This window comes from Dinoponera quadriceps, unplaced genomic scaffold (genome assembly GCF_001313825.1).
Source record: "Dinoponera quadriceps isolate SergipeBrazil2010 unplaced genomic scaffold, ASM131382v1 scaffold1070, whole genome shotgun sequence".
NCBI classification, from domain to species: Eukaryota; Metazoa; Arthropoda; class Insecta; order Hymenoptera; family Formicidae; genus Dinoponera; species Dinoponera quadriceps.
The window spans coordinates 2,222,122-2,232,515 of record NW_014555341.1 but is presented as its reverse complement, the minus strand read 5'-3'; the positions used below and the strand labels follow the sequence as shown (position 1 = coordinate 2,232,515).

Below are 10,394 nucleotides of genomic sequence, written 5' to 3'. Positions count from 1 at the left end.
CGGCGAGTCGGCGGTGCTTTTCCAATTTGTTTACTTACGGCGAGAATTGCGTGGAACTTTTCAACGGAATCGCATGAGAAGGAACGACTGGTATTCGACCTCCCCTTCCGCGCTTCCCCTTTCTCTCCCACGTTGTGCTCCGGAAATATTTCTTGCTTCTCGAAATAAAAGATGATACCTCGAGGGTGCGAACGGATTGACTCGTATTTCAAAATGGACACGCGCGAGAGCGTGATAGAACGCGGAGGAAAACTCGGCGACTTCCTCCGTGACGGATGGAGAAATAGAAAGAGAGAGAGAGAGAGAGAGAGAGCGGGTTGCGTAATTTCTTGCGCGGCGCTCTGTTTCTGCGGCGCATCCCCTTTGTGCATCGGCGATTCGATTGCGCGCCAATTCGCCGCGCTGGATGCACTCTATGGAATTACCGTATACTGCGCGCTCGCGTTCTCGTTGCTGCCGGACCATCGCGATGACATTATCCCTTCGCCGAGAGCTTTCACAATTTCTGCGGTCCGCAATCCGGCGTCCGCCAATCAACGCTTTCGCGCCACCCGATAAATCGGATGAGCCGCCGGAGCGCTGCACCTAATGAATCAGATTCGATGCGGAGCCAGCGGCATTGTGATCGATTATCCTGCGTAGGCGGGGACGCGAATCTGGAACTTGGCGATACCCCAATGCCGGATTCAATTTGTGAGTCCCTAATGGCCGCGCGCTCGCGCGATCGGCTCGTCGAAGTTTTAAGAAATTGGACGCCGCGTCCGATATATATCGAGATTGCACGGCCGAGAGCTATTAGGAGGACTGGCCGTTGATTTAATGGCTCTGTCGTCACGGATAATCGAGAGCGATGCCGATCTTCCGATATGAAATCTGCTTCTGACGCTTCATTGATAATCTTATGCGAGATTCACTCTACAGTTTCCGAATACTTTTTCCGTACGAGAAATAACGTGTGTAGAGCGAATGGCGATAGATCAGAACGTAATTATCGGCTGCTCATCGCCATCTGGACGAAGATGGAAAATAATCGATTCTTTGCACAGTGGGCGTTATATATCATACCCTAGATAGAAAAATTATACATTTTTAATTTTATACATAACCAACAAGGTTGAAAAATCGCACAAACAACTCGATAATTATAACGGTAGAGCTATAATGGCTCTAATTATGATGGTCTTGACCTTGTGTGTATACACAGTAAAATAAATTCGGTGTAAATAATAGTCCAATGAAATTTTTTCTGTAACAAGATGAATACGTTAATTTAACATATATTTGTGTGTACTTTTTAACATGTTCTCGTGTTAAAGTAACACAATTTTAGAAGATTGTTATTTACATAAAATTTGTAATTTTCATTTTGTATGTATAAAGCTGAAAATCATCTAATTTTTGATCTAAGGAATAGTGCAATATACATGACGCTTCCTGTACAGAAGACTTCATTAATGTCGTCTCATTCCCTAAGCATAGCAATATCGGAAATTTCTAATTAGGGGCGTAATTTCCGAATATTCGTGTATCATGACTGTTGATTATTCCGTGGACAGGCAACGATGGTTCAAAGCAGCAATCATGACGCACGAATATTTAGGAATGATGTGTCTAATTGGAAATTGTCGATGTTACTATTTCTATACTATTAACCATGTATCGCGCAAGTTGGAGGTACACATTGAAACGAAAACTCTACATAATTTCAAGGTATGTATCTCGAATTTGGAGGTACTACATGATAGTACCTCCAAATTTGGAGGTACATGCCTCGTGGTACCTCCAAATTCGATGTATGTACTTCAAAATGCTCCTCGTAATTACATAGGGCTTCTATTTCAACGCGTATCTCCAACTTTGACGACACATGGTTAACAGTGTAGGGAACCGCGTCAATAGAGTCCTCAGTACTCAAACGTCTCCGAAACGGGAGATTTTTGAAATGTCTTCGAGTTAAAACACTTGACACACTCGTGTTTACATTTTCCTAAATACAATCTGCCGATTCGTTCGATGACAGGTGTCAGAGGTACGTCGATGACTCGCTCGCAAGGTGCGTGACGATATCGCGATTCCCGAATCCGAATCGAAGATCAGCGAGATTGCCGTGACCGCGGCAGTTTGTGCGGCCCGTAAACTAATGACAATATTATTATTCCGCCGCGAACGTCGGGCGGAATTCGCCAATCAATGTCCTCGCACGAGTTCTCAAATCGGATAAGCCCGGAGACTGAGCCACTCGTAATGAATCGGGTCGATTGGATCGGGGTTTCCCGCGCGCGTACGTGCGGCGACACATATCGAAGATGAACCAGGAAGCGCGTCGCTAAAGCGATTTAGCTACGGATTCCAAACCGCAGCGGCGTCGCGAATGGAAAGTTGGAAATGGAATTCACAGGACCTCAGCCTCGCGGTTCCGGAGTTCCCCGAATTTCGCCGGCAATTAGAAGCGGCGTTCAATGGACGATCACCGCGCGAATGGCGCGGCGGCCAAGTTGCGAGAAAGGGACTGGAAATTAATTCGGGGATGGAATGATAGCAGCGATGACCCCTGATGATGTGTTGCGTTGCATCGACAGGATAATTTCATAAATATGATGTATACATTTAGAGCGGGGACGCGCACGGAAATTACGGTCTCGATAGAGAGCCAGTTCGCCCGTCCGTCCGTCGTGCATACTGTGTCATGTATACTTTACCATTCCCTAGATCAATAGTTAGACGATTTCAGGCTTATGCATGTACAGTGGTGGACAGAAAGCTTATTTACATACTTTCATTATTATATATTATATTATTATATACTTTTTTCAGCAAGTTTTGAAACATATCTCGCGTCCAATAGGGACACGAGATGCGTCGCGAAGCTTATAAAAAATATAACCTTCCCGGCCATTTTGGTCACTTTTTAATATTTGTGCATCAATTGCTATTTTGGAACATCGTTGCCGATTCGTCAAATTATCAACAGTCATGATGCGCGAATATTCGCACATAATGGTTGGAAATTTTCGACGTCACTATATCTAGAGAATGGAACAGAATTAATAGTTTTCTATACGCATAAAGTTGAACATCTAATATCTAAGAAATGGTAAGGTACACGTGATGCAGTGTGTATTTCAGGCCACTCACGAACCTCACCGAGCGGACGCGCACGTTCGACACGCGTCGCGCGTCAACATTTCCTCTAACCCCAACAAAATTCAAAATTTCAAAATTCCGGTAAATTTAGACGAATACTTTTCCGCTCAATTTTAAATTGTCCACGGTTCCTGCAAAATTAATTTCGCCAATTTTTGAAGGGGGGAACACGATCAAATCTGTTTTATAATATCCGACGACTCCGCGAAACCTTCAATGTAACCTCTTGAAATAAATAAGCTCGGAAGAACGATAAAATCGACGATAGCAACGAGGTAAAAGTCCAGTCGCGAACACCATTCCAAAACCCCAGCGAAAAGATGTTAAAAGCTCTTTGGCAAAAGGTAAAGTTATAAGTACCAGCGAGATCGCAAAATTTTCACTCACCTTATCAAAATCAGATATCCAATCGGAGTTATAATATTTGTTTAGACGTTCGTTGCGCTTATCAACGAGCGAGCTTTCAGAGAGAGCAAACTGCGCGAATGTCGTAATTTTATATCCTTCTTCGAAAGTAACACGTTACTTTCATTCAGGTATCCGGGAAAGTGACCTCGCGTGCGCTTAAAAGACCGTCGATATTGGCGGGAGAATCGAAGAAATCTATCAAAGAAGAACTTGGTTCGTCTCAACGAGCCAAGATCGACGAAACGAGCGCCTCATCTGGCGATGTAGCGGCGTTTTCATCGAATGAAAAATCCCGAGTGGCGCGCGTTAAACGCATGTTAAATGAGCATTTGAAGATTTATCCTCGGTTATTAGGGCCGCGTATTATTCCAAATTGCACGATTTCTCGTGGGAATTTGCGAATGACTGAGAGTGACAACTTAATGGGCAATTTGCTGCTTCTGCGGCGCAACGTCGTCGAAGGGGTGACCATGCGGCTGAAACGATGGAACAGCGCCCAGTCCAGCTGCGAGGAGGATAACTGTTCGAGGAAATCCTTGAGATGCATCGAGGACCATCAGCAGTCCGCAGAATTCTGCGGGAAGACAATCGGGGGGTGTAGCAACGGTCATCAAACACCCGTGGAAAGTCGTCCACGTTCTAGCAGCGATTTATTGAGTCACCGGGAATATTATCGATCGATCGGATCCGCTTGCCCGATCTACTCGCGCAAGCCTGCGCAATTTAACAATGGGCGAGCGTGCGATTCAACGGCGTGCGATTCTCGCAAGCGTTCGCAATCTGAGCTCGGTGCGGACGTGAGCCGAGTAATATCTTCTAAGCGCTGGGCCGGCGGGAAACCGGCGACGAAAGGAGAAATTAATCATCAATGCCGGCCAAAGCCCGGCTCTTCGCCTTATCGGAGCGTTCACGAAGAAGAGGAACATCACGGCGCACATATGCCGCCAGATTGCAGCAAAGAGAAAACGGGAGACGTGGAGGAAGATGAGCCTATGCGACCCGAAGCTGCTCGTGTCTCGCAGCAATGCCCCGAATCGGAATCTTCGTGTCTCAAGGAAACCGGCGCGTTATTCGGGAAAGAAGCTTTCTGTGCGAGAGACAGATCGTTAAGAAAGTGTCCAATATCAGATCCTTACGAGGACCAGGAGAAACCTGACCCTCCACCACCAAGGCGAGCACACTGGACCGAGAATCCGCCGTCTTATTGCGTTCATTGCCCGCGGAAAACTTGCAAATCGACCGTGGAACCTTCGCCGATGATGTTCGTTCCCTTTTTTAAGAAACTGCGGAAACCTTGGGCGGAAACCGCTGAGTCGTGCTCGGCGAATAAAAATGAGCGCAAAACAGACGCGAAGGTGAAGACAATTCTCGCGATATCGCAGACGAGTTCATCGCGAAAGTGTGCACTCTCCGGAGACAAGTGCATCGGTTCTCTGACGCTCCTCGCGCCCGTTAGCGAGACCAAGTCGAAACTTCAGTGGTTTCCGACTCTGGCGAGGAGCGGCGATTGTCGAGCTAAAAATTTCGGAACGGAGTTCGTTATCCCCGACGTCGGCGATCGCAAGCTCAACGTGGCGAGCTTGAAGTACCGGTTGAGGAAGTGTCCTCGTATCAAGGAGACGCGGGAGATCGCCGATCGCGAGTCGTCCATCGACGAAGCGCGAGGACGAAAGCGGTGGCCTCCTGCGCCCCGCTCGGAGAAGACGAAGAGACCGAACGCGCGGTCGGAGACCGCGAGGGAAAGGAAGAGGGAGAGAATCGAGTCGCGTAACGGACGGACACGACAGAGATACAAAGTTCATCCGAGGATTTTCCGGAAGAGAAAAGGACAACTCGATTCTTGTCTGCCGGCGATCGCCGAGCCGAAACAACCGCGCGACGGCCACGCCGGATCGTCTCCGTCGGAACTGTTGAAGTCCGCCGCGGACGGCGCTGAACTTTCACCGCGATTGGAAAACCCGTCGGCCGATTATTATTCAGCCGAGTGGCCGGTAGTCGAGAATAAAAGTTACCCGACGAAAATGGACGAGTGCAGGGCGGCTCGCGACGAGGGAGCGTGCACTCGCGAGGAGCGTTACTGAGGGGATTTCAGGCCAACTGTTTTGTACGAAGCGGAACACTACGATATTCGCGTTTACGAATTAAGGCTGCATTAAGTTCATCAACTCTCTCTCGAACTCGCGCGCGAGCGCTTTGCCTTTGCAGCTGCGAGCTTTGAAACTTCAACGCGACGATAAATAAAGGCGAAGCGACTGGCAAAAATGTGTGTATTAATAATATCGCGGTAAATATTTTAGTTGTTGCAGCTCGACCGCGCCGGCGGCATAAATTATAAGTTGGCGATTCTTGGTGAAAGAAAAGCCGAGTCGAGAAACAACGTTTGCCGAAGTAAGCAGTTCGCTCCGCGGCTTTTGCCCATTAACGAGCTATGCTTCTCGAGAATTTCAACGTTTACACAAAATGCAATACTAACAATTATCGACACGTCCGAGAACTGTTTGTGTCTGCGACGCGGACACGCAGACACGCGCGAAAGAAAGGAAGAGCGCTGCTATTAAAATATGTCTGTCGTATTATAACTTTCTCTCTTTCTTCCTTTTTTTAATTTTTTCTTCACGCTTTTCATTTATATTTTCATTTTATTTTTATCTCTCTTCCTCTCTCTCTTTCTCTCTCTCTCTCTCATTCTTCACAAGTTAAAGCACAAAGCTCAAAGCAAGAAATTCACTCTGGATAATATAATGTTACCTATTACTATGCGTTTGAAGAAGTAAATTTATTATGCAAATTGGAATGCAACCCGAGTCGAAATTTTTAATTCTATGTTAAGTCTTCAAGTTGAGAAAAAATAAGTTCCCATTTTTAGTACCGAAGGAGGATAGTAAGTGCTCCTTCAATGCTACGAAAAGAATTTAGTTCTGCAGAATTTAAATTTTGATTCCACATTAGTGTTCAAGTGAAGAAAACGACAATAACTTCTCCATTTGTAGTATCAAAGGAGCTCAATAAAAAACTTTTAGACACTTAATAGAACTAGAGCTAGAACTTAGAACTAAAGCAGGACTAAAATTTTAACTTGGGAATTCACACGAAATCTGAATTCATATAACATATTACTGTTCTTAATGATTATTAACGTTTTCATTAAAGTTCTCAGAGAACTAAATCTTAGAGCGACAATAGACGCTTCTGCCTCTCTCTCTCTCTCTCTCTCTCTCTCTCTCTCTCCGTGTGTGTGTGTATGTGTGTGGTGACAATTATTTAATCTCGCTAAAAATGCGAGGTCATCAGAAGTTCCTGCAAATAGAATTTTCAGAAGGTCCGTTTAATTTACTCCACATTGTTTATATTAATAGGAAGTTGTATGCCGGCGTTGTAAGTGAAATATATGCACGAGACGTCCAAAGGTGGCATTATGAAAGTGCAGGACGGGAGGCGTGGAAATGAAAAAATGCAGCTCGGGTGGCCCGAGACGGTTGCGAAAGAAGTCTGCTCGCAGCAGCTGGCCTCCAACTTTTCACGTTTATCATTATCTCACTCTCCACCTCTCGCACTCCCTTGTTCTCTCTCTCTCTCTCTCTCTCTCTCTCTTTCGCGCATGCTTTCGTTCTCTCTTTCGTCGTACTCCCTTATTTTCGTGCCCGATGGAACAAACTTGCGCATCAAACGCCGTTGTTTTATGGCCGGTATACATTTTCATTTCCGTCGGAGGATGATATATCTCGTAGCCCTAATAAACGCGACTCGGGATTTAGCGGGCATTTATCTTGTCTACATCGTCGCGAATAATGGGAAAAAATGGATACGCGAGTTCGCGTTAATCCAATTCCGATAATTAATGCGCGGACTCCTGGCAGATTTCACGTCCCAGCGAGTCTACGGTATCCCCATTTACCCGATTCGTTTCGTTGAAACGTTCACGCCCCGCGTGACCGAAGCTGCCTCGTTAATTCCCCTTCGTAATTTTGCAACGTGCAACTCGACGATGAAGAACAGCGACGTTCGGCCAGGAGGCTAACTAAACAAGCTGTTGCGTGCGCATAAATATACCGCGCGTAATGCGCCCGGGTAATAAAGCTGAGAGTGTGCGAGATGCGCACACGATCGTCGCGGGTACCTGTGTGTGCTTCTCGAGCTTAGAATTCTACATTCAACCGATGAGACCCGTAATACGCGTCGTTACGCCGCTCCAGTGACTTCAAAATTGCCATCCATCCGCGAGTACGTTAACCCGCATTCGTTTTTTCCCCCTCATTGAAATCGTGCGCAATTAAGGAGTACGAGGTTGAAGTGGGAGTGGAGGAACGATCGCCACCGGCGATGTTCACGATCGTTAACTCCTAATTGAACGCCGACGCACTACCGCGGGTCCCCGGTCAGTCATTTTCCGTAACGGACTCAGTGGACGGACGGACAGGCGGAGGCAACAAAAACAGCGTTCGGCATTTTTTCGCGGCATTCATACGGAACGACACGCATTGTTACAGATAAACGATGATTGGTACCACATGGAGCATCGATCCGTGGCGAAGAGATCGACGGAGCCGCATCTCGAGGTACATCAGAGGCTAATGAAAGACTCCAGGGTACGCCGAGCGGAGCAACAACGGGCGAAATCGCGCACCAAGAGGGATCTTGTAGTCAAACGTCCGTCCAATATACTAAATTTGGTGAACGACGAGAGGTGGCCTCAAATGTGGTATCTGGTGAGCGATTTTAAATGATGATTGATGCTATTGTCAAAGCTAAATTACGCGATTAATTGAATGATGTATCCGGTATATCGAGGTTAGCGTAATCAGAGTCCTGCGAATCAAGGCCCGACAGGGCCGAACCCGATGCGTTATCAAATATAATTTAATTCGACCTATATTTGCCTCGGTAAAGTTAAACTCGAATCTGGCTCGGATTATTTTGTTGACGAGAAACTAGTCCACTCTCTAAATCAGTGTATTATCACATAGAAGCAGTCAATAGTCGCTAATAATTATAGTTATAAGTACAGCACTATACTTAAAAACTACAAATGAGTAAAATTTCACTGCAAAAGTCGCTTAATAGCAGCAACTGTTTCTATCGAAGGAAATCTAACTGCAGAAACAGTGAAAAAAACATATTATTTATTATTTCTTTTTTATTATTTTAATCCTACCGTTAAGATACTGTTAATGATTTTCCGTAAAATATTTTTAATTATGTTTAATTGATTTAATTTATGTCGTATTTGAAAAACACGCTTATCCTGATGGGACTCGAAACGTCGAAACTTTTGAATTTGCTACCGTACGAACTACGCCAAGTACGACATATGATTGAATATATATACGATATGTAGAAGGCGTTGTATCAACATACAGCTCATTACGACGAGTTGCCTGCCCAGAGACGTAAGGGCACACGACCGGCCCGAGTTTGCTCGACGCGCTCTCACTCTCTCTCACGTGCCCCTGCAGCGTGCAATCCGTTGTAATGAACTGTATGTTGATGCAACACCCTGTACATATATTTCTACTACGGGACACATAACAGTGATTTACAATGAATCTTTCATTATCCAAAATCAGTGAAGTACTAAAAGAGCTAAATGGGAGAATTTCCACTAAAAATTAATGAATACTCACTGATTATCGGTAGAATATTATTTCATTTATTAACAATTAGTGCAATTTTTACTTATTAAACTTAAGAGAACATACTCGAGTCTGATTTTACCAAAACGGATATACAGGCCGGACTAAATAATGTTTGATAATGAATTTCGGTCTCGAATTGAGTCCTATCGGGCCTTGATTTGTAGGACTTCGATCGCAATGTTGCGCGGACGACGCGAATGAAGCAATTTTTCCTGGACAAGCCGCATCGAAAATGTTGATTACGGTATCCGGAAAAGCAAGTCGACCGTCGTTCGGCCGTCGGAAGGTTATTATTGCGTCGATCGAAAATATTTGGAGAACGCGGCGTTTCTCGGCGACGGAGATTGAACAAAATGTTACAATCAACTTACGACATTAACTTCCGCGCTTCCGACATCGTCGGTAAACGCAAAAATATGCAGCCGTCTTTTATATATTGCAACTTTCTCGGAAGAGTAGTGTTGCGATCAACAACGGCGACGTAAATAAACAGGTTCAATTAATATCAGTTAGAAGGAGCATCTCGACATTTCTATCACATACGAAAGGGAACACGGGTCTGGAATTGGAATCTCCGAGGAATTCGGTAATCTTTTTTTTTAGAACAGGGGAAAAGGGCTTGATATGAACGTGCAGGGTGCCTGGTTGGAGGGGATCACCGGACAAGGCATCGTTGTCACAATTCTCGACGACGGATTAGAGAAGGATCATCCTGACCTCGTGAACAATTACGTGAGTACCTTGGCGTTTCTCGCGCGAAATCCGCAGACTTCTGTGCGTTTTTGTAAAAAGTAAGCTCCTCTTCACTCTCGCAGAGAACGAGGGGATGATTTAAAACACTCGCACGGAGAAAACTGCTATGATTGCTACAACAACATTCTCTATGGTTATAACAAAAAAGAATATATATATATATATATATAAAATAAAGTTAAATAGATATCGTATTAAAATTTACTGTTGACTTTGTGGACTCGAAGGGATCTACTTCCGCGATAGAATCTCGAACCTGGAGAAACGTTGGGGCGAGTGCGTTTAACTTCGAGGGATCTATGTCGAAAAATAAACTACATTACAAAACTCAAATTGTTATCTTTAATATCAAACCACTCTCGAATGATCAATTTCGTATAGATGTGATATCCATATATCGGATATCTTCATCGAGATCTTCATCGAGATTGTAGCAGCCATACGAATTTCTTCCTC

General features: G+C 45.0%; 1 protein-coding gene across 2 annotated transcripts in view; it reads left to right on the top strand.

Moving 5' to 3' along the window:
* Nucleotides 1–10,394, top strand: part of LOC106743879 (furin-like protease 1) — a 293,482-nt gene that overhangs the window by 238,730 nt on the left and 44,358 nt on the right. For both annotated transcript variants that reach the window (XM_014618108.1, XM_014618109.1), the window contains exons 3-4: nt 8,040–8,258; nt 9,789–9,917. In XM_014618108.1, the coding sequence (XP_014473594.1) occupies nt 8,040–8,258; nt 9,789–9,917 (348 nt within the window). The remainder of the gene's footprint in view (nt 1–8,039; nt 8,259–9,788; nt 9,918–10,394) is intronic.